The 19,243-nt window shown below is 37.8% G+C and overlaps 1 protein-coding gene and 1 pseudogene across 1 annotated transcript; one reads left to right on the top strand and one right to left on the bottom strand.

Moving 5' to 3' along the window:
* Nucleotides 1-845: 845 nt before the first annotated feature.
* Nucleotides 846-3,868, bottom strand: LOC114825590 (CASP-like protein 2A1). Its single transcript, XM_029104366.2, has 3 exons — nucleotides 2,992-3,868; nucleotides 1,485-1,602; nucleotides 846-1,348 (listed from the first exon to the last, which is right to left on the bottom strand). The coding sequence occupies exons 1-3, from the start codon at nucleotides 3,303-3,305 to the stop codon at nucleotides 1,070-1,072; spliced, it is 711 nt and encodes a 236-aa protein (XP_028960199.1). The 5' UTR covers nucleotides 3,306-3,868; the 3' UTR covers nucleotides 846-1,069.
* A 2,192-nt stretch (nucleotides 3,869-6,060) lies between these two features.
* On the top strand, nucleotides 6,061-8,084 carry LOC114825564 (galactinol synthase 1-like; annotated as a pseudogene).
* Nucleotides 8,085-19,243: the final 11,159 nt, after the last annotated feature.

Here is a 19,243-nt window from a genome sequence, read left to right on the forward strand (position 1 = left end):
GTATTTTCACTGTACACCGTAAAATAAAGGAAGGGAAAGAGCGTTTGAAGGGGGGTAAATCTGTCCTTTAACTGTGCTTAGGAACTTAGCTGCTAAACTGGGTTTTAATATAATATAGAATTTCAGATTGGGATATAATAAACACATTATTTTTAACATCTACACATGTTTAATCTTATTCATAATTTTCGTGTATTTATTCAATTTTGCGATCCGAGTTTCATAAACAAGAGGATTTTTAAGAAGCTAAAAAGAGTGTCACCTCCTTTCAAATCATAAGGAAAAATCCACTACATGTGGAAAGAGGTGATTTGCATGGGGGCACAACGATTTTTCCATCAGGGCCATGGGCGGTAGCCATGATAGGGACTAATTGCGACATGGCAGCTGCATTACAAATTTAATTTACTTGAACCGAAGGGCACAACAGTTTCAAGTTAGAGGAATCGAGATCAAACTAATGTGACATGATTGAGGATTCTAAGGTCATCTCCAATGGAGAACGAATGGGGTGATATAGCCCATTTTAACAAAAACTTATCTTTAATAGGTTGGTTAAATAGAGGGTAATGTTAGGAAGATCAAAATTTTAAACTCAATTTTGCAAACCAAATAATATGGTTGTTGATGATTGTATTATTAAGTGTTGATTAACATGTTTATTTCTTATTGACGACATATCATTTGGTTTGCAAATTTATTTTAAAATTTTAGTCTGTCTAGCATTACCCTAAATAAAATCGTGAAAAAATTCAAAGGCAAATGACTGATGAGCCAAAAAAAAAAGACCCCTACGTGATTTCATCTAAATAAGCTATTAGGGTCCTAAAGCATTTAGTTACAGATCACTACTAATATTGGTCCTTTGTATTATTGATTGGAAATTCAAGAAACAAGGCAGTAATCCAAACACATGATAACCATCATATGTCACAAACAAGCTATGTAACTTCTTTATCATTCAATAAACATGTGACCGGCAGTACACTAAGAGTCTAAGACCAAATTTGAAAAAGAAAGGGCTGGTAGTGAATTAAGGAGAGAGTGACTGGCGGTGACTGGCCGGTGATCAAGCGTGGAAGGTGGCGGTCTGAATGCCCTTGATGGGGTTGGCGACAGGGTCAGGAGCATCATACTTGCTGAAGAGTTTATAGGAGGAAATGAGTGAAATGAGTGCATAGCAAGTCACCGCCACAAATGTAATGGCAACAGAAATTGTGGCTTTGTGACAGAATCCGCCAAAAGATTCACAAGCTGCACTCCAGGTTGCGGCTGAATTGCCCTTGTATGCCAAATAAAGCACCTCCATTGACGCAGCTCCGGCAGCCAGAACTAAGTAAGTGAGCATCTGGGTGTGTAACATTATAGTTTACACAAACTTCATTAAAAGTCCAAGAGACGGGAAATAGAACTTTTATTATAGACGGTAAATAGTGTGAATAACAGCTTCCAAAAGTAAAAAATACATGAAACGAGATAATTACATGATCAAGGAAGAAGAAAGTCCAGGCTTGAGACTTGGTGGCCGCACGAGCCTTGGCTGCAATGATAGCGGAGAGAAAAGAATAACCGGCACAAATGCCATTGGCGTTCACCAAATACCTGCAACATCCATATCATCTTTACAATGATTTCAGACGACAAAGTTCTAACTGTGTTCTTAGTTATATTTAATATAAATTAATTAAAAAACTTATATAAAAAGATTAAAACAGTAGAGTTAACAATCATTTAAAAATATATATAAAGTAAAATCCGCCTGGTAATGTTTCTTCAACAACTTCATCTTCCTAATGGTGTCGCGTTCATCGGATTCCTCATCATGGGTTGAAGAGTCGTGGTCGTGGACCTTCACAGTTTATGGATTGTATTTTTTTTAGAGGCCTATTCCTCTTTCACATGCCATGTTTTTTCAGTACGATTGGGTGATTAATGAGTTACCATTCACCCTGGAAATGGCGGAAAAAGAAAGCCATCTCACATGAATACCATGTGTGGGAGTTCTATTGGTAACCAATATGATGATGTTTTAGTTTAAATTCTGGAAGAGAACTAATAGCTGAGTATTCCAAAGCTAAATCTAGTGTATCATAACGATGTTCTACTCTAAAGTTAGGGGATATTATGCTAGGTAAGCCACACAATAACCATCCATAACTTAGTATCGAACTTGACACAAATATGTACATGTTTATCATCCATGAGAGTCATACTTGAAACATCTCGCTTAGACATGTGATCAATTAAATATCATTAGACTAGCTAGTTGGTTCTAGTAATTGTGATCTTCAGTCTAAAATTACTAATTTCCATTAGGATAATGCGCATGTTTTCCAAGGGGACCTGTTTGTCTCTCCACTTATAATTAATATATCTTCACCATATGAAGTTTTTAATCGAAACTGTTTATACTCTTTATCATCATTTAAGATCATATACGCAAGAAGTCATTCAATTTGAAGATTGTTTAATCAGTCATATGCATCAAACAAATGAATGATTTATTATAAAGATGCTACTTGTTACTAAAACCGTCGATTGATTTAACACGCATAGATGGCTAAACGAGCTCCAAATTGAATGATCTTTTGCAGATATGATCTTTAGATGATGATAAAGGGTATGAACGGTTCTGATTATGAAGTGCATCTACTTGAATTATAAATGAGGGACAAGTAGATTCCCCTATGAGTGGAACACAACTATTATTCTTTCCATTATATTCACTGTTATCATGGACAATAAATTAAATAAATTATAGTAATTAGTCTAAAAAAATTGATCCTTCACATATGGATTGTGGCAGCAGTTAATCATATTTAGATTGATTATTGTATCTGTCACAGTGCATGTGAACTTGAAGATTTTCAACTTCGATTCTAACATTATTCTAAAGACTTACAAGAAAAGGATTAAAATCTGGTGATATATAAAATGGAGAGCACATATATGTCTGTGTGTGTGTGTTTGTGTGTGTATATACATACATACCTGAAAGCTCCGAGATGGGAATAGGAAAGAGAGCCAAAGTCATTGGTCTGGGAGTCGTGAAGCATGACCACAAGAGCCACCACGCAAGGAGCAATTGGCAGCAGCCGGAGCAACGTCTCTGCCGTACGCAAGCTGCTGCTACTGCTCCCATCTTCGTCTCTGGGCCCCATCCCCACCACTTCCATTGGAGAGGTTGGAGCAGCTTCCTTATCTACCACATTCATCTTCTGTTTCTGTTGCTTTGCCTGGTTTGATAGCTTCCCTTCTCCGTGATCCCCAGCTTGCTTGCCTCTTTGGTCTTTGAGGACCTCCATGATGTCTTAACTAGCTGCTAGCTACTTTATTAATGGAACTTTAATTGCGGAGTGGGTGTGGAGAGCAATCAATGCCATTAAGGCTCACCGCGCATTTCCATACAATCACGTACCAAACGTATGATAAGAACTCGCACATAACTTCACCAAGTTTAACTGATTACATAAAACGGAGGGATGCTACGGGCCCTTTCTTTTTCTTTTTTTTTTTTTTTTTTTTGAGAGTATCAATCACACATCAAACAAACGAGAACTTATTTGGTATCCTAATTAAGTTCAACTTTTTAAACTCAATAACATTTTGAATTTTAGTCCTTGAATTCTTGTTCAGTAGAACTTTTAAAAAATTAGATTCACCAAGAAGTTAAAAATATAGGTTTTTTTTAAAAAAAAAAAACACTAAAGATAAGTTTATAGTGGTTTTCTTTCTATCACTCTCTCTCTCTCTCTCTCTCTCTATTTCTATTTTTCCTCTCCTCACCCTCTCATTCTTCTCTTCTCACATCCTCACCCTCTATCTTATCTCTCTCTTCTTCTCACTGTCTTTTTATCTGCTCTCTCTCATTATCCTCTCTTTCTTCTCTCTCCTCACCTCCTCACCATCTCCTTGCCTTTCTCTCTCCTCGCCCATTATTTCCTCTCTCTCTCTCGAGCTTCTCTCTTTCTCGATCCTTTATTTCTGTTCAAGGTAGTTTGAATTCAAACAAAGAGAAAATATTTTTTTAAAAAAATTAATCAAATAGGATTTTGAATATTTGATATTAAAAAATATGTATATTCTTAAGAGATTTTCTTTGAAAATGTTTTTAAGAACAACCAAAGTTTTTTGGGCCCTGAGGGACCTTACATATGCTTATAAGTAGTTAAGCTATTCTCCATATTCTCAATTAATTTTATAGTAGAACCTCAACTTTTTTGATATTATCAGAGCATGTTGGCCCACATGACACGGAGACGTATGAAATGTTAAATCTAATGTAAGATATGGAATGGAATACTATAACTAATATCCCAAAATAAATATGATAGTGGGTTCACCCCTACAAAATATATACAAGTATGTACACTAAAAAAAAAATACAACCCTCGTTAGGCCAAGACAAGCCCATGGTGCACAACTGAGAGTCCCAAAAGAAATAGTACAAGAGAGGATAAATGGGTAACCTAAACGCTCTAAGTCTCTAATCTCTGCACTACTACCCCCACCAACTTTTCATCATCTACTCAGACCTGTCACCTATACAATCAATGCCTACAACATGGGAATGGTGCACTGCGCAAACAACAACCTGGATAAGCTGCGAAGCTCGTGTGAGTGACCATAATACAACATATGTGATAATCAATAAAAACAGAACATCAATCACGGTTTATAGTCAAGTCACTGAAAACTCCGAAGGAGTCACCCGGACATCCAACGGCTTTTCTAATTCAAACCACAAAGATTCTCAAAAACTATCATTCATAAATACACTAAAAACTAAGGCTAGAGTGACGCAGTTCGGCCGAAGCCTACACTAAGATATAAGGATCGTCCATTGCGGATTAACCAAGCACGATTCATAAATATTATGGTCTCCTATCGCGGATTAACCAAGCATGACTATTCATGTACCACTGCTACATGGTGCAAACTTAGTGTCACCTAACCTCGTGACACTAGGGTAATGGTCCTCTACTAGCCTTCACGTTTCTCAAACATTTCAAATATATATTTTAAACCACAATTTATAAACATTTCAAATAGGCAAGTCACATAACATTTCATAATGTAGATCGATGGCAAACTTTATAAAAACAATTATTTAGCATAAAACATAATTTAGAAATCCATGCTGTATCCACAAAGTATACTAGCATGGGAAGTTTTCATGGTAATAACTATATCACATACATTAAAGTCACTCATCCGGAGTCCTCGATAACGCACCCTAGCACGATAATCAAGATCACGTACTATCATTACCTAAGACAAAGTACCAGTCCACATTTAGAATTCTTTCAATAAATCATATAATCAAAAATTCTCATACGCTCCCCCTACAACAAAAGAAGACAAATCGAGACATGTTGATAAAAAGTCAACGGTCAATGGTAGGGTCCACAACCCTATGTAACTTGGTCCGTAAGATCCAGCCACTGGATTTTCGATTCGTAAGTTCTCAAAGTCCTCAAATATTACATATAATAATATATTAAAGTTTGGTGGCGATCCAACGGTCGGATCATCGTTTGCTATATGTTCAAGTGGCGGACCTCAACGAAAATATACTCAGACGATGGAATTTTGTCAATCAGATGTCAAATATGAAATTGGGGCATCCAATTAAGCCTAGGAGGTCAAGTGGTGTCTCGGCCCAAGTGCCGCCGCATGCAGTGGCAAGCCACCCCAATTCACAGGAAAAATCACCTAATTCCAAAAATGATCAAATTACACCAAAATGAAGATCATGAGGAGAGGAGTAATTTTTATACCTGGGCTAAGGTCCAATTTGGCTAGGAAGTGGCCTGAAAATTCTTCGAACCGTCAGAAACCCAAAAAATGGGTGAATCTCAATTCATCTACTCCGGTGATCCGCCGCCCCCAAACTTGTTTAGGGTTTGTTCCTGAGCTCAAGAAATGTCTAATGGTGGTGGTAATTGAAGGAGAATGTTTCAGAAATGGTGGATCGCCGGCAAGGGTTTCATAGCACTGACATAGGTGTTCTTCGTGGAATCATGATGAAATCTCGTCGATTTTGGCTATAATGGAATGATGGGATGTCGTGGTGATGTTGGTGGTTATGGGAGGTTGAAGTAAGCTAGAAAAATTGACAGAAAACCCTTTGGAATAGTTGCACGAAACGGGTCAGGAGATCGGGTCGCCGGGTCTGAAATGGGTCGAAGGTTTGGGACCTGGTTGGCTGTTCTTCTCCTCTCTCTTTTCTTTCCCTTCTCTTCTTTCTAATTGGGCAGTCCCCATCTCCTTTCTCTCATTTCTCTTCTCTTCTTTCCATCATAGCCACACACGTGGCTTCATCATAGCCCTTCCTGCTCCAGCAAAGCTGAAGCCTTATGGAATTAAAGGTCAAAATGATAAAAATATCCTTGACTTTATTCATTTATATCTCATTCATTAAAACTCTGATTTCCGAACGGTTTTCGCCTATGCACTCCTGAGATCAAGCTTTATTCAAAAGCATTAATTATGACCTCAATAGGTCTACGAATTTTAAAAGATTTGTTTATACCATACTTAGGGCATCCGTATTTAGATCTCGTACAAATACTCGGGGGACTTGAATGTAATTATGTAATAAAGGAATGGGCAAATATGTAATAAGTGAGGAGCCCTTATTCTATAAAAGGACTCATCACCCTCACAATTGGGGGAGGCCATTTCTTAAGCCTTCTCACCCCTCTCACATCCCCTCTGATATTTAGAGGTTCTCTCCCTCACAAACAGATAAATACATAATCAGTGTGGACGTAGCCCAAACCTTGGGGTGAACCACGATACATCTTGTGTTATTTACATTTCTTGCAGTTTCACGGTCGGATTTACGTTGTTCCAAGACCTCCAGTTTTGTTCATCAACATTTGACGCCGTCTATGGGAATCGATACGAAAAGTTGTGTCGATTCTCTTTCATTTTTTCACCTCCACCGTGAATCTACAAAATCACAAAAAAACCCAGAAACGGAAAAGATCCAAATCTCAAGCACTCATCAGCTCTCTATCTCCCTCCCCCATGTTCTCGATCATAATCTGCAAGTCCTTTACTTTTGCAAAGAAAATCCAAAACCCATTAGTTTTCATCCATCTGAATTCGAAATCTCCCCTTCCATGGCTTCACGAAAGCTTCTGGATTTATGGGTCGTCGTCTTCTTCCTTATAGCCCTATTCCTCCGCCTTGGCTCCACCGAGAACGTCAACTGCTACTTCCCCGATTTCAACTTCTGAAACCTTACCTTCCTCGGTGACTCACACATCCAAAACGGCGTTGTTGGCCTTACCCGCGAGCTCACTGTCCCCTCCTCTAGCGTCGGCGTCGTCATCTACAACAACCTAATTCAGTGAGATCGAACCTGTTTACCCGCTCGAGAACCATACCCAGTTCGCCATGGTAGCCACACGCCGTAATACCAAATCAGGTACTGCTAGCAGTGCCCAGAGAAGGTCCAGTGGCCCACATCGGAGCTGGGCCCGCCTCCGTCATTGTACTTCAATGCTGGCATGTTCGTGTTCGAGCCAGTCCTCGAGACCTACCATGACCTGTTGAGGACTATCAGAGTGACCCCTCCGACCCCGTTTGTAGAACAGGATTTCTTAAACATGTACTTCCCGAAAATATACAAGTCAATTCCTTTGGTATACAATTTGGTCCTCGCCATGCTTTGGCGTCACCCGGAGAATGTGAAGCTGGACAAAGTCAAAGTTGTTCATCATGGTGCAGCATGATCGAAGCCGTAGAGGTATACAGGGAAAGAGGAGAACATGCAGAGGGAGGACATTAAAATGTTGGTGAAGAAATGGTGGGATATATACAACGACGAGTCGCTGGATTACAAGAAGGCAGCTGGAGTAGCAGGGGCATGAGGAGTTGTGGGTCCAGGAGCAGCTTTAGGTAGTGAAGGGGTGAATGTGCAGCCGTTCATTGACGCTCCATCGTCTGGAGGAATGCAAACTGCAACCTTCAAGAGAGAGAGAGCTGCCATAGGTAAGCCTCCGAGCAACGGCGGCCCTGCCTTCTACTTCGTCCAGTCTAAGATTCCAGTGGTCTGCTGTGGTTGGAATTGAGATGGGGACAAGGTCCTATCAGAAATCAGGCTGAAAAAGAAAGGCAATGGCGGACAAAGCAAAAGGAAAAGAGAAAGAAAAGGGAAAGTAAAAGCAAAAGCAAGTAAGTGTGTCTGGAGATTGAGAGATCAAATAAAGGAACAGAAAAGAAAAAAAACCATGTTGTTGGGAGAATATTTCAGAAAGCAGAAAAGAGGAAAGCAAAAGGGATGCACATAGGGACACTGCAAAAGCAAGGAATAAGCACCCCACCAGAATGATGTAATTTATTTTCCTTATCTTTCGAAAATATCTGTATAAACCCCATCAAAGGGTATAAATAAAAAAAAAAAAAAAAAAGGGCAAGCCCAAAATAATGGGCTGCAATGTCATGTGGATGGCGAAGGCCCATATGCCTAAAAGAGTCAGGCCCTCTATTATCACCAACCAGGTGACCAAAATTACGTCCAGTACTCCAAAATTATTCGGCAACCTGCCGCTATTACCACCAACCAGGTGATCAAAAGTACGTCCAGTACTCCAAAATTATTCGGCAACCTGCTGCTATTACCACCAACCAAGTAATGAAATGTACAACCCCGTACTCTAATATCATTTGGCAACTAGCCATTCATGCCACCAACCAGGTGATGAAATGTACAACCCGTACTCTAATATCATTTGGCAATTAGCCATTCATGCCACTAACCAGGTGATGAAATGTACAACCCGTACTCTCATTCATGCCACCAACCAGGTGATCAAAAGTACGCCCAGTACTCCAAATTATACATGAGCATTACTCATGTCATTCATACATAAACATTCATGAGCATCACTCATGACAATCATACATAGACATTCATGACCATCATTCATGTCAACATTCATGAGCATCACTCATGACAATCATACATAGACATTCATGACCATCATTCATGTCAACATTCATGAGCATCACTCATGTTAACATTCATGAGCATCACTCATGGCAACATCCATGAGCATCACTCATGTCAATCAACATAAACATTCATGAGCATCACTCATGACAATCAGCTTCAAAAGCTTCATTTACAGAGCTCTAGCTTCAAAGTTTCACTTGCAAAGCTTCACCTACAAAGCTTCAGTGCATGGTATACAAATACCGCCTCCGAACAACAGCCACTTCGGCCCATACATGGATTCAATTTGAAGTCTTTAGTCAATAGACTCTATTGACCGAAGACTTGGGGGACTACATTATGTACCATATATTGGGCCTCAACTGGGCCTCATGAAAAATACATAGGGGACTTAGCCCATTATTTATGTATTGAGGAGCGAGCCCTTATTCTATAAAAAGGACTCCCTCACTTTCATTAGAGAGCACCTATTATTCATGTACTGAGGAACGAGCCCTTATTCTATAAAAGGGACTCCTTCACCTTCATTAGAGAGCATCGCCACCAGCTGAGCAAACGCCTCACCGCGAGCATCACTCCTAACCCATCACTTATGTACTGAGGAGCGAGCCCTTATTTTATAAAAGGGACTTCCTCACCTTCATTAGATAGCAACGCCGCCAGCTGAGCAACCGCCTCGCCGCGAGCATCACTCCTAACCCATCACTTATGTATTGAGGAGCGAGCCCTTATTCTATAAAAGAGACTCTCTCACCACTATTAGAGAGCATCGCCGCCTACTGAACAACTGCCTCGCCGTGAGCATCAACTCTAGCCCATCATTTATGTATTTAGGAGCGAGCCATTATTCTATAAAAGGGACTCCCTCACCTTCAACGCCACAAGCCGAGCCAACCAAGGCAACATAAGCCACAAGCCGAGCAGCCTCGCAACATGTGCTACTTATAGTTAAGCATCATTTCACTTTGAGCACCGTCTCATATCAAGTACCAGTTCAAGACGACATCTAGTTACTTCGGCCCACACAGGGACTGAATTTCAAGTCTCTAGCCAAAAGACTCTCTTGACTGAAGACTTGGAGGACTACTGTTTATACCATACTTAGGGCCTCCGTATTTAGATCTCGTACAAATACTCGGAGGACTTGAATGTAATTATGTAATAAAGGAAGGGGCAAATATGTAATAAGTGAGGAGCCCTTATTCTATAAAAGGACTTCTCACCCTCACAATTGGGGGAGCCCATTTCTTAATCCTTCTCACCCTTCTCACATCCCCTCTGATATTCAGAGGTTCTCTCCCTCACAAACAGATAAATACATAATCAGTGTGGACGTAGCCCAAACCTTAGGGTGAACCACGATACATCTTGTGTTATTTACATTTCTTGCAATTTCACGGTCGGATTTACGTTGTTCCAAGACCTCCGGTTTTGTGCATCAACAAGATTAATTGCTAAAATTCATACCTTGTAATAATACAATTTAAATTCGTAAATTATCGGAGTTAAAATAAACTAAAAATAATGTAAACATGAAATACGAAATACGAAATTTAATAACGAAATACGTAATTAATAGTGAAATTCTGGGGACGGGATTTCACACCACGTGTGAAGCCTAAAGGTCACATATACTCTTCGTCACTCTGTTTGTGTTGTCCATGAGTTAGGATTGAAAATTCGCCGTGAAGGGGCGCGTGAGAATATGGGGACAAAGTCCCACATTGGTGAGGGACCAAAGATCAAGTAAGTGTTTATAAGAGGTTGAGCTACTCCTCATATTGCTAATTGGTTCTATGATAGAATCTCAACTTTCTTCAAGTCTCACTTCTCAGTTAGATCTTCTCATTCTATTTTTTTTTTGGCTCATTTTCTCATCTTCTAACATAACACGATGATTGAAACCATTTATGTTTTAGTTCACTTTAAATATTAATTATGCAAAAAATCAACCAAATTAAAAATCATTTAACTCTTCGATTAACATTGTTTATTTATTGGATAATCATTCGATGACTAAACAGTTTAAACCATTGGTTGATTTGGAAGACATGATTTTTAAAATTGACCAATAAAATAGATGATTCAAGTCATCGTGCAGGATTTCAAGAAGAGAAGGTAAAATGTAAAGTTTGTCAATATTTCCTTCATCTTCTACTGTTATTCACATGTCAATACTTCCTTCATCTTCTACTGTTATTCACATTTTTGTACATATTTATGTAGTGATTTTTATAATATAATGGATAGAAATATGGCTTGTCCTCAGCCATTTCTGTATGGCTTCAGTTGGAGTTGGAGTCCACTCCTCCCTTATTGGTAATAAACAGAGGCCTATAAGGTGGTGGTTTAGTCATCACTAGTGGGGGAACACATTTCTCATTCGCTACTCCATTGTTGCTAGAAGCAATAAACTTTGCATCACTTTGCCCAACTTTTGCAACTTCAAAATTAGAGACTAGCACTAATGTGGGCAACTTTACTTCTAAGGTATTGATTCTTTGCCTCGGGCTAGAGATAACAAAATAACTTCCCCTAACCTCTAACTTGTCTTTTTCTGCCCCTTGTCTTATGGGAAGATGAAAGGCATGACAAGCTCTCCTTTACCCAGGTTTAATTCAGCTCTCCATGTGGGAGTCTTGGTATTACTGACTTGATGGGATAAATTGGAAAATTGTCTCCAACTTCCTATGCAAATCGCAAGTGGCAATACACAATTTGCTGATCTCCTTTCTTGTGTCCACTATGGCCTTCTCTATGCATTTGATCACTTCGAGAATGGTGGACTGCAATTCTTCATTCAACACCCCCTGCCAAAGTGGCTAGAGTGACTTGCATTCTCTTTAGCTTTAGGACTCTCCTTAAGGCCCACCCCACCAACCTTTCCAGCTATTTTGATTCGCTTAACAGGATATGGCAAAGTAACTCTGAACTTTCTGTTGGTATCCATGTCTTTCTCTTTCTTTTTCTTTTTGTCTTTTAAATGATTTATTTGTTGTATCAGGTGTGCCATTGTTAGTTAATACCAACAGAAACGTTGAATGATGTTGTTATTGGAATCTAAGCTTGCACCATTAGTAAACTAAGCTTTTAATCAAAAGATTATTGCATGGATGGGGTTAATATCCATTATTTTCTATGCCTTATTTTATAAAGAACTTCAAATAATTTCTTTATGTATGCCGAGTGATAACTACAAATTGATTGGATATCAGTTCAACTCAATTTGCAATTCTCATATAAATATAATCATAGATATATATAACAGACTGTATAAAAATGAAAGAACATAAAGGAAATGAAGTTAACTACTTATGAAATATCCAACAACAAAGTAATTGTTTGGATTAAAACTTAACTTTAGGCCCAAAGTTGGAGTCGGCCCAAAAGGAGGCCTGGAGGAAGAGAAGATCAAAGCCCAGCCGAGACTTGGGAAGGTAGGAAAAGGCCTTTTTTGACTTGATACAATTCACAAAGGCCACTTGCCTACCTACCCAAGGACCAAGTGGTGTAGACTGATCAGACTGCACAGCCCATAAAGTACTTTATGATGGCATTACATGTAATAAAGCTGATGAGTCATCACCCTCAGACTGCATTCGGGCAAAGCTGTTGCTACAGGAGCCGAATCGAGTAGTCTATAAAAGGAGGAAGAGAAGACAGGAATAGGGACACTCAAACAAACAAACAAAAGCACAAACTCTGCTCAAAAAGCCAGATTTGCCTTCAAACGAAGCTGTAGTCAGCCCAAGCTTTCATCCCCCTCGGGATAATCTTTTCTCCTAAACTTTGTAATAGCTCTGCTACCTTGTTCAAACTTGTTGTAGTATCGATTCACCCTTTTGTATTCTCCTTTCCCCTCTCCACCTAAGCTTTCAGACCTTTGACAGAACCACAAAGATAGGGACCTGCAAGACGATCAACCTTAATTGATAAGGTTTAATCTTGCCCGACCTGCTTTGTTCTGTCTTTGTCTTTTCTTTCTTTAAAGTCTAGCGATATGTTGTATGTTTTTTATATGCAAGTTGTTTCTAGCAAAATCACGATGACAAAGCTTTCTCAACACTTGGATCTGATTTAAATATATCTTCAATGCTTAAGTTAGATCCAAGTCCTAAGCCCGCATGCATGTAAATCTGATTAGTTTAAAAGTCCTTGACCGCAAGGCATAAAAAAGAACTTTATGTGGACTTAACCCATCCACAACAATCCTTGATAAACGAGAAGTCCGAAGTTACTTGGGGCGCAAGTAATCGACCTACCTTCTAGTTTGCTTTCTATTATATCATGATTATCATAGAACGCTTAAGCATGGGATGGACTCTAATGGAAAGCCTCAAGGCCTACACTTAAAGCCCCACAAAGACATCCATTTGGATTCATCCTATTCAGCGATCTTAAGAGTCTAAGCATAAGAATGAACTCTGATGGGAAGCCTCAAGGCCTACACTTAAGGCCCCACAAAGGCACCCATCTGGGTTCGTTCTATTCCTTGGATTCGGGTAATCAGAAATATAATAGTTAGAAGACTCCGACAATCACAAGAATACATATGATGCGTTCGAATGCTGGTTTAGTTACGAATGGGAAGCCTCAAGGCCTACATTTAAGGCCCCACAAAGGCACCTGTTATAACTAAACATGGTTTCTTGGATACATATATATATATATATAGACAATGAAAGAACAACAACCATTTTACATCTGCCATGCTAAAGATGGCAGTGGCACGCCTGAGCACCTAAATGTTAACCTTGATTGTGAGCCTCAAGGCCTATACCTAAGGCCCCACAAAGGCACCTCTCAAAGTTAACTTTGTCCTTCTCTTTCAGCCTTGCCCGAAGAGTCTTGCCCGACGAGACTTGCCCGACAACGCCTAGAAAAGAAGCAGAAGCCCGACAGCAGCCCTCAACCGGCGCCAACCTCCAGGGGAGCTGTGTGCTCGTCGGCCAGGAAACATCCCCAGCGGAAATTCCTGCCACGAACAGTAATAACTTGAAAGAAATGTGAAATACAAGAAATCTGGTAAGTTTAGACCTATTCGAGCAAATTTTCTTGCCAATTAGGCAAGTTTTTGCAGGTTGTTGTGTTTTGGAATGAACCTTTCTTAAAGGAAATCAATACTACAAGCAATGTAGCATAGCTTAAAACATAAATACAAGTGCAAAGATGCTAAATTACAAAGGAAATTGAAAAAGTATGCAGAGCTTTAAAGTCTTTTGTGAGTCTTTTTTTCTTCTGCCTTTCTGCTACCTGATATAGAATAGACTTTTCTTCCAACAAAAGCTTTTTACTCTCAAAATAATTATCTTTGCCCCCAGTTTGATGTGACTACTAACACAACATAAGAATTTACATTGAAACTTGAACTTTTATCTCCTCAAAACTACCAAAATGCCACCAGAAACTGCCTTTATCTCTGTAAAAAAAACGACTAGGTTAATCGTACAGTGTGAAAGAGTGTTTGTCGCCCATAATGCCACATGTAGAGTACTTTTGAATTCTCTGGTCTAGCGCATTGTTCATATATGTCAAATAAAATACCTATCTATGTTTCAAGTGAGAATGAGAAGTTGGGCCTTGGATAGGCCCGATGTTTATTTTAGGTCCAAACACCTACCTCTTAGAGAGAGAGAGAGAGAATTGTGTTTCTCTCTTTTTCCCTCACAAAACCCTAATGAGCTTAAAATTAGTTTTAATTACGATGTTGGTTTGATAAAAGTTTATAGATTGTAAGTAGCGGAACAAGAAGTTCCCATGAAAACAACACAAGCATTATTCGTTGAATAATCATTTGCTTTTGCCACGTTAGCATCAAATAGGATGGTTTGTATGGTTTTTTGTTCGAGATACAAATCTATCTATTTCTACAATTGGTAACTTAACACACAATATATATGTAATTTTAATAAAAATAAAAGGCACGTGTACATACACGCTCTCCTTTTCTTCTTGATATTTTTTTTTTTAATTTTTTGCAGGATCCTTTCTTTTTAGAATGTAGTTTTTTATGTGTTAACAAAAAGGGTTTGGGTTAACTTTAATTTAACCAAAAACCACCATCAACTATTATTTAATAAAAAGGCCTTAAGTTTTAATTATAAGGACATAAACCAAGTCCTTAAAAAAAAGAAAACGCGGGCTCAAATAAAAGTCCAACTCGCATAACAATTACTAATTCCAATTTCAAATTCCAAATTTCAAACCCAATTCCAACGAGCAATAGGTTCCCGACGAGCAACAGGTTCCACAAAACCCAATTCCAACTTCAAATTCCAAATTTCAAACCAAAATCTACACAGCAATGGCAGAAGAACAACAAATTTTGACCGAACAACGAATTCCCAACAAACAATAAGTTCCCGAGGAGCAATAAGTTCACGACGAACAACAAGTTCCTAACGAGTAACAGGTTCCCGAAGAGCAACAAATTGCCTCCAAACAAAAGGTACTAAACTGAAATCCTTGTTTGCATGTTCTTGATTCCATATAATCAATAAATTTTTACTTAGAAAACACTACCCAAAAAAAAAAAAGTTTTATTTTTACTACATTTTGATATCTAATCAATTTTTTCCGAAAATGAAATTTTGTGTGTTTACTACTATTCTTCAATTGCTTCCAAACTAAAGATACTAAACTGAAATCCTTGTTTGCATGTTCCTAATTCCATATAATCTATAAATTTTTACTTTGAAAACACTACCCAAAAAAAAAAAAAAATTTATTTTTACTGTATTTTGATATCTAATAAATTTTTTTCCGAAAATGAAATTCCGTGTGGTTACTACTATTCTTCAATTTCATGTTTAACTTTAGGATAGTTCACACAATATTGTTTGTTATTTTGGTCCGAAATTCACAGTTAGTTTGGGTTATATTGATTTAGATCAATTTGGAGGTTATTTTTCATCAATTTCACAAAATAGTTAGGTTATCATGCTTACATTCTTGAAAAAAAAAATCAATTTTAATCATTTTCCATATAAACAATGGGGTTATATTGTTCTAGATCCATATACAATTATTAGTTTTTATATCTAAAAAATATTGGCGGCTATTTTGGACTAATATTCAATTTGCTCCCCTTCATAAATAATGTGGATTGATTTGGTTTTGTTTTGATCCTTTTCATAAACAATGTGGGTTGGTTTGATTTGATTTTGTTTTAATCCATTTCATAAACAATGTGGGTTGGTTTGATTTGGTTTTGATCCCTTTCCATATAAATAGTGTGGGATATTTCATAAACAATGTAGTTATATTGTTCTAGATCCATAAACAACTCTTTATAGTTATATCTCATAAATATTGAGGATTGTTTTGGTTTTGTTTTATCCCTTTCATAAACAATGTAGGTTTGATTTGGTTTTGTTTTGCTCCATTTCTTTATAAATAGTGTGGGAAAATTCATAAACAGTGTGGGTTATATTGTTCTATATCCATAAATAGTGTGGGATATTTCATAAAAAGTTTGACATGACACACCCCGACCCGGAATGTCCACCTGGACTCCGAATCGAGCTGTGTTAGCTGACACCAAGAGGGTGACGAAGCCATAAAGTGTAGTGATGTGGAAATTGTGAATAAATTTAAACCTAAAAGTGCCTAAATATAAGAGTGCGCACATGAGCGGGAATGAACCCATTTCACACGTGATGTTGGAGCATAAGTAAAATACAGTAAAATTAGAATAAGACTTATACCATTGGGAGTAGTCTCCGATATCAGCGTTTTTCAGAAATCCTTGTCGACACGAACATTGTCACTAAAACCTGGAAGGGCGAAAAAAACAAAGGTGAGTGTGCTTGAAAATAAAACTTTGTAAAAACCTTTTGAAAATATAATAACCCATTGCCATAAAACAACTATAGTTTCCAAAATATACATACTACGTATAGTATGAAAATACTTACCAGAGTCAGCAGTATCTCAAGAATGCAATACGTCACAAACTTTCGTAAATAAAGACATGATGTCTGTAACCACATATTGTCGCATAAATAACCATATCATATTGAGTGCTCAGGATGGGTGCGGAGGAGGATGTAAAGGATGGGTGGGAGTGGTTTTGGATTTGGGTTGCAGGGAGGGACGAAGATGATGAAGGGGATAAGATTTCTGGGGAGGGGGTGGGGTGATGGGATCTAGGTTTCTAGTTTTTTTTTTTTTTAGTTGAAGATTCAAGTTTTTTTTTAAATAAAAATAAAAAATTATTTTTTTTGTCATCTGGCAGACATTTGGCAGCCACGTGGCATATATGTGGCAGTCATTTTAGCATTTAATGGATCAATGGATGGAAAATGTAACGGAGGTATTATTTTGAAATAAAATAGTACTTAAGTTATGAAAGTGAAATGTTTTGAAGATGTTGTAAGAAATTGAAATATACCCCAAACTTGAGGTATGATAGTGTAATTTACCCAATAAACAATGACAAAAAAAGAAGGCAAATAAAAGAAAGCAACCTGATACTCAAGGCGATGAATCAAACAGAGAAGATATACCACATAAGGTACAAAACAACCTCCAAACAAAAAACTATCATATATGACCTATAACATCTATAAACAATTGACTGAATCTACAAAAAAAATGGTTCATTAAATGTGTCTTTTGTACTCTTCCATAAAAAAAAACTATGGCTTATACTGTCTTTGCATAAATAGTTTGAGTAATTATGTTGAAGTTCCATAAATAGAGTGTCCATTTCATAAACAGCATTTGTTAATTTCATAGATAGAGTGTCTATAGGCTGGGCAAGACTATACGTCCGATATATTAGTGTTAAACATTTGTCATACTTAAGCAGTGGGATAGACTCCTTCAAATGGAAAGATAGGAGATGTTAGTGTTAGTTAATTTCATAACTAACGTATATATTTCATAAACAGTGTTGGTTAATTTCATAAATAGTGTGTATATTTCATAAACAGTGTGCTCATCAATTTTCATAAAAAATGTTGAACATTTTGTGAAAATTAACAATATATGTAATGTTATTGTGTGCATACTAATTCTGAAGTTCCGTCTGCTTAACTAGAAGAACAATCTTCAAAGGAAAAAAGGCATAAAAATATAGCAAAGAAATGCAAGACAATTGATACCAAAATTGGTAAGGTTCATTATGAAAATGAAGGAGGACAAAACATGGAAAACATAATTGGGCTTGATCATAATGTCATTAACAACGACGAAGGAAATGATCAGAATGTGAACAAAAACACAGGGCAAACTGATGAACCAGAGAATATCCGCATCAATGAAGCCCAAACATAATTCGACAAACTATTTGGTGAGGAAATGATCAAGCTTGATGCCACAGTCCAAAAACACATCATTTGCATGGATACAGTTCTGAGTGAAGAGTTATTCAATGCGTTCAAAAGAGCTAGAAGCATTGCTGAGAAAAGGTATATAACCTTCAAGAAAATGATGGCACATGCAATGGATGCATCAAACAGAAAATGCTTAGTACTCGGCCAAACGAACAAAATGCTAAACAGTTAAGTTGAAAAACTTCTCCAGAAAGTAGAGATTCATCAGAAGACTATGAATGCACATAACGTCGAAATGTTAAAAATGCAGACAAAGACCAATGCAAATACTCTGAAGATCAATGACTATCTGAAACATATTGGGAGCTTGAAAATGGAGTTAGAAGAAGCTCAATCAAATGCAGTTGAAATGGAACCCTCACAAATTCCAGATTTGAATGCTTCTGCACAAGGACTTCCAGACACCTTGAAAGATAAGAAAGAACCATCACCAGTACCACATGCAACTAAAATACAAGTTCAGAAGAAGACACCGATAATGGAATCAATGTCAATATGGCTGAAACGGAAGTTGAAAAAACACCAACAGCGGAACCAATTATACCAATAGCGGAGGATGTTCGAAAGAATGTCAATGAAGGAAAACAATATATCACTAAGGGGAATGAACAGACGAGAACATTGGTCTGGAATGTACGTGCCAGGGATGATCGCAAACAGAATCTTGATCCAGGAATTGACTATGGTCACACCAAAAAAAAAATGAAGATTAAATACAAGTTTGCAGTGAGTGACAGTGAGAGTCCATCGGTCATGCAATCACAAGAAGAAACTTTGGACTTCATCAATGAAAAAGAGAATGAGGAAGAGAACCTTAAGGGTGAATAACCTTTGAAGACAAAAATTGAAGCAACACATGTTCAAGTCGCAAAAGTTAAAAGAAACAAAAAGTGAATTACCTCCCAAGACTTGTGTGTAATCCAATTTGAAGGCTATC

This window comes from Malus domestica, chromosome 06 (assembly GCF_042453785.1).
Source record: "Malus domestica chromosome 06, GDT2T_hap1".
In the NCBI taxonomy this organism is placed as follows: domain Eukaryota; kingdom Viridiplantae; phylum Streptophyta; class Magnoliopsida; order Rosales; family Rosaceae; genus Malus; species Malus domestica.